This window comes from Bos mutus, chromosome 12 (genome assembly GCF_027580195.1).
Source record: "Bos mutus isolate GX-2022 chromosome 12, NWIPB_WYAK_1.1, whole genome shotgun sequence".
In the NCBI taxonomy this organism is placed as follows: domain Eukaryota; kingdom Metazoa; phylum Chordata; class Mammalia; order Artiodactyla; family Bovidae; genus Bos; species Bos mutus.
In genome coordinates this window covers 21,241,052-21,247,102 of record NC_091628.1, presented here as the reverse complement: position 1 = coordinate 21,247,102, position 6,051 = coordinate 21,241,052, and the positions used below count along the sequence as shown (strand labels likewise).

The window sequence follows — 6,051 nt, the reverse complement described above, 5'->3', positions numbered from 1 at the left end:
TTTCTTCACATGTGCAATGGGTTAATGGACCTTCCCTGTCAACCTACAGAGTTGTGAGGAGGGTTACATGAGCTGGCAGGTGTGAACGTGCTTGTCAAGTAGTAAAGGATGTACAAAGGCACGTAAGTGGCTGCATGAATGAGAGTGAGGGCCAGGCAGCAAGAGGTGTTGGCCTTGACATTTCTTACTACTCACCTTCTGGGCCCTTCCATATCAATGCCCATATATGTAATCTGACACCAGAAGAGAAGCTGGGTGTGTAAATGGCTGTTCACATTAGCGTACATTCATTTAGTGTTCTACTTCCCTGGGGCATTTTAATTTTAATTGAGTGGAAGAAGGGAAACACAAAGGAAGGGATTGATAATGCAGAGACACAGGTACCTGAGACCTGAGTATTTAATAGGAGTATGGGGCAGGAGGTCTACCTTACACCTTGCAGGTGGGCTCACCTGGTCCAACTATTCCAGCATCAGAAAAGGGGAGTGGGCGGAGCTCTAGAGCCTCAGCCTAATGCCACACCCCTTTCTCATGCTACAGAGAATGGTAAGCGAAGTTTGGTGGAAATCTGGAACGGTGAGCAGGTGAGTCATTAAGGGATGCTGTCTGTGTCTAAATAGCCTGCCAGGTGAGGAAAACCCACGAATGAAATGTTAACACCACTACAGCCTCCAAGACTGCCCAGTTGCTGCTACTGCTAAGTCGCTTCAGTCGTGTCCGACTCTGTGCGACCCCATAGACGGCAGCCCACCAGGCTCCTCTGTCCCTGGGATTCTCCAGGCAAGAATACTAGAGTGGGTTGCCATTTCCTTCTCCAATGCATGAAACTGAAAAGTGAAAGTGAAGTCGCTCAGTCATGTACGACTCTTTGCGACCCCATGGACTGCAGCCTACCAGGCTCCTCCATCCATGGGATTTTCAGGCAAAAGTATTGGAGTAGGTTGCCATTTCCTTTGCCAGGCAAGACTGCCCAGAGTGGAGAAGAAATGACTACCTCAGAACTGGACAGAGGCAGAGATGTCTCTGCCCTTCTCTGGTCCTCCCTATCTCTCGCTGTCATTGTCTGAGCACCTGCCCCCACTTCATTTCTGACTCTTTCAAGGCGAGCCCAGGGCCTCCACTCACACCCACCCACTCCTGCCGGGTTCACCAGAGCTGCCGGGGCCCCAGCCCTAGGGACAGCAGTTATAGCCCATGGAGGATGTGACAGTGACCTCAGAGAATCACAGGACCTGGGAAGATAGATGCAGCTGGCCCTCCCTACAAAAGTTGGTTTTCCAGACCTCTCCTCAGGACTTTATTAGATCTTTTGAAGCCAGGAGACAAATAAGAGCATATTTTTTTAGGCATGTGGGGGTCACCCTGAGTGTGACTCCACTTGAGTCCCAATCCAGTGCCTCTTGCGCTCACGCCCTACCCCGGGAGGAGGCTGGTGATCGGGGCCTGCCGCTGACGTGGTGGTGCCCGCCTTCCAGCACCTGCTGCTCCACAACCGGAACAACCCCTTCCACCCAGGCGGCCTTCTCCTCCTCCCAGAGGGCATTCTCCTCCTCCCAGAGGGTCTTCTTATCCTCCCAGAGGACTTTCTCCTCCTCCAGAAGGGCTCTCTCCTCCACCCACAGGGCCTTTTCTTCCTCCCACAGGGCCTTGTCCTCCTGAAGGAGGTTCCGGTCTCTTTCCCACAAGGCGTTGTCCTCCTTCCAGAAGGCCCTGTCTTCCTTCCAGAAGATTCGGTACTTTTTCCAAAAGGCTTTCTCTTCTTCCCGGAAAGATTTTTCCATTTCCCAGAAGGCTTTTTCCTCTTTCCAGAAGGTTTTCTCCTCTTCCCAGAAAGGCCTATCCTCTTCCCAAAAGCCCAAGATCTCACCGCGGAAGGCACGCATCCTGCTCCGGAAATTCCACATCTCTTCCCGGAAGTCTTCGATCTTTTCCCGGAAGTGTCTCATCTCCTCGCGGAAGGCCTTTTCTTCCTGGAGCTTGTGGATTAGTTTCTTTTGGCGAATGCTGGAGGAGGAGACCACCAGCGAGCGGAAGCAGGCAAGCCCCATCCATTTTCTCACCTTGAAGGGAAACATAGTCCCGGTTGGCCTGGATGGCGGGATGGCTGTGATGGAGGACAGGGCCACTGGCCAGGATCAGGTCAGCTGGTCCAACCCTGTGGGGGCACGGGAAAGAACACACCCTTGAATATAGCATGCCAGAGGGCAAGGCTTCGAGTCTGTGTGGCACTATTGAGATTTTTTTTTTTTTTTAATCTTACATCTTTTTTACATTTACATGTATCTATTCTTTTACAAATTCTTTTCTCATTTAGGTTATTACAGAATATTGAGCAGATTTCCCTATTCTACATAGTAGGTCCTTATTGGTTACCTATTTTATATATAGCAGTGTGTACATGTCAACCCATCCCTCCCCCCAACCCTTACCCCATGGTAATCATAAGTTGGTTCTCTAAGTCTGTGAGTCTGTTTCTATTTCGTAAATAAGTTCATTTTATCTTTTTTTGTAAGGTTCTACATATAAATGGTATAATATATGTCTTTCTCTGATTTACTTCAATTTGTATGATAATCTCTGGGGACATCCATGTTGCTGCAAATAGCATTATTTCATCCCTTTTTATGATGAGTAATATTCCTTGGAAGAAAAGCTATGACCAACCTAGATAGCATATTGAAAAGCAGAGACATTATTTTGCCAACAAAGGTCCATCTAGTCAAGGCTATAGTTTTTCCAGTAGTCATGTATGGATGTGAGAGTTGGACTGTGAAGAAAGCTGAGTGCCAAAGAATTGATGCTTTTGAACTGTGATGTTGGAGAAGAGAGTCCCTTGGACTGCAAGGAGATTCAACCAGTCCATTCTGAAGAAGATCAGCCCTGGGTGTTCTTTGGAAGGAATGATGCTAAAGCTGAAACTCCAGTACTTTGGCCACCTCATGCGAAGAGTTGACTCATTGGAAAAGACTCTGATGGTGGGACGGATTGGGGCCAGGAAGAAGAGGGGACGACAGAGGGTGAGATGGCTGGATGGTATCACCAACTCGATGGATGTGAGTTTGAGTGAACTCCGGGATTTGGTGATGGACAGGGAGGCCTGGCGTGCTGTGATTCATGGGGTCACAAAGAGATGGACACAACTGAGCGACTGAACTGAACTGAATATTCCATTGTATGTATCTATCACTTCCGCTTTATCCATTCTTCTGTTAATGGATATTTAGGTTGCTTCCATGTCCTGCTGTTGTAAGCAGTACTGCAGTGATACTGCAAGGATACAATGGGGTGCTTGTATCCTTTCGAAATATGTTTTCCTCTGGATATATGCCTAGGAATGGGATTGCTGGATCACATGCTAGCTCTGTTTTTAGTTTCTCAAGGAACCTTCCTGTTGTTCTTCATAGTGGCTGTACCAGTTTGCATTCCCACCAACAGGGTAGGTGGGTTCATTATTAGGAAATTTTAACCATTGTTCTCTTTGTCCTCCTGGTTGTGTTTTTGAGGGACAAGCTTTGGTAGAGAAAGATGGTGGATGATCATGGCTTTGGGCTGAAGAGGTGGTCAGTACATTCAATGCTCAAGGCCACTGAAATAACAGGCCAACAGGGTCAGTGGTTCTCAACTAGGATGTCAGGGCACACAAGTGTGATATGATCAATTATAACATATGACAGTTTTGTTTTGCTTTTAAATAATCAAGTGCCACAGTCACATAGTGATTTATTTGTGTTACATCAACCAGAATATATCTGAGGTTTTGGCTCTCTCGCTGGGGAGTTGCTCATCACCTTCTGATGGGTGTGCTCAAAGCAGGGGGCCACACATGGGGATGTCCTCTGTTACAAGCCATGTGGGAAACAGAAGATCAAACCCTTGGACCTACAGGAGTCAGTTTAGTAGGAGGGTCTATTTTGGGAATATAAGTTTGAAACCAAGATGTGAAAGAGGACGCAATGTTTTCTAGGATGTGGGAAAGAGGAACTGTTAACACGGTAGCCAGTAATAGTGAATAATAATGACACATTATGACCCAGCAGGTCCACTCCCAGATATGTGCCCTGAGGAAACTTATGAACTATGTCCAGGTTATGTGCACAGGAATGTTCAAGCAGTTCTGTTCAGAGGGCTCGGCAATGTAAGCAATTCAGTGACCATAGCAATAACATGGAGTTCAAATGTAGTGGTCTGTTCGTACAATGGAGAGCATAGCTACATGCGACCATGTAGATGAACCTTGTAAACAGAATGCTGAAAGAAAGAAGCTGGTTCAAAGACCTTGAAGGAAAATTTTCAAACAGGCAAAATTAAATTCTATTATTTAGGGCAGTATACTTAGGGGATAACACGAAAGAGACAAGCAAGAGAGTTCAGTTCAGTTCAGTTCAATCGCTCAGTCATGTCCGACTCTTTGCGACCCCATGAATCGCAGCACGCCAGGCCTCCCTGTCCATCACCATCTCTCAGAGTTCACTCAAACTCACGTCCATCGAGTTGGTGATACCATCCAGCCATCTCATCCTCTGTCGTCCCCTCTGCCTCCTGCCCCCAATCCCTACCACGATCAGAGTCTTTTCCAATGAGTCAACTCTTTGCATGAGGTGGCCAAAGTACTGGAGTTTCAGCTTTAGCATCATTCCTTCCAAAGAAATCCCAGGGCTGGTCTCCTTTAGAATGGACTGGTTGAATCTCTTTGCAGTCCAAGGGACTCTCAAAAGTCTTCTCCAACACCACAGTTCAAAAGCATCCATTCTTCGGTGCTCAGCTTTCTTCACAGTCCAACTCTCACATCCATACACGACCACTGGAAAAACCGTAGCCTTGACTAGATGGACCTTTGTTGGCAAAATAATGTCTCTGCTTTTCAGTATGCTATCTAGGTTGGTCATAACTTTTTTTCCAAGGAGTAAACGTCTCTTAATTTCATGGCTGCAATCACCATCTGCAGTGATTTTGGAGCTCAAAAAAATAAAGTCTGACACTGTTTCCACTGTTTCCCCATTTATTTCCCATGAAGTGATGGGACCAGATGCTATGATCTTAGTTTTCTGAATGTTGAGCTTTAAGCCAACTTTTTCAGTCTCCTCTTTCACTTTCATCAAGAGGCTTTTTAGTTCCTCTTCACTTTCTGCTATAAGGGTGGTGTTATCTGCATATCTGAGGTTATTGATATTTCTCCCAGCAGTCTTGATTCCAGCTTGTGCTTTTTCCAGCCCAGAGTTTCTCATGATGCACTCTGCATATAAGTTAAATAAGCAGGGTGACAATGTACAGCCTTGACGTACTCCTTTTCCTATTTGGAACCAGTCTGTTGTTCCATGTCCAGTTCTAGATAGTAATTATATAGGAGGTTGGGATTAACATATAGGCACCATTATGTGTAAAATTGGAGAAGGGAATGGCAACCACTCCATTATTCTTGCCTGGAGAATCCCATGGACAGAGGAGCCTGGAGGGCTACACAGTCCATAGTGTTGCAAAGAGTCAGGCATGACTGAACAACTAACACACACATTCATAAAATAGATAACCAACAGAGACTGACTGTATAGCACAAGGAACTCTACTCAATATTCTGTAATAACCTAGATGGGAAAAGAATATGAGAAAGAATAGAGATATGTGTGTGTCTAACTGAATCACTTTGCTGTACACCTGAACCTAACACATCAGCTCCAATATAAAAAAAACTTTTTTTAAAGATAGTAATTACTTGCGTGTGAGGGAGGGGTTGGGGAAGTAGGATACTAGGGGTCGTGATTGGGTGGGTATATAAGTGGGCTTCTGAGGGGCTAGTAGTCATATTCCAATTCTTTATTTGGTGGCACTGGCGTGTGTATCATTATTTTTTAAAAAGTGCTAAGTTGTCTACGGATATTTTATATACTCCAGTAAATGCTCTGTATTTCATAGTGAGATAAAAGCTTGGGAGGGAGGAAGAAATAAAGATAGCAGGGAGGAAAGAAGGACGGAAGGAATGAGGGAGGAGGGGAGGAGACATCCACACACTGCCGTTATCTGATGTATCAGGTATCGGAACCATCCACAGAAATT

General features: G+C 45.8%; 1 protein-coding gene across 1 annotated transcript; it reads right to left on the bottom strand.

Annotated features, from left to right (window-relative positions):
• Window positions 1–1,406: 1,406 nt before the first annotated feature.
• CCDC70 (coiled-coil domain containing 70) lies at window positions 1,407–2,075 on the bottom strand. Its single transcript, XM_005908952.3, has one exon. It carries the CDS (start codon window positions 2,073–2,075, stop codon window positions 1,407–1,409), a length of 669 nt encoding a protein of 222 aa, XP_005909014.2.
• Window positions 2,076–6,051: the final 3,976 nt, after the last annotated feature.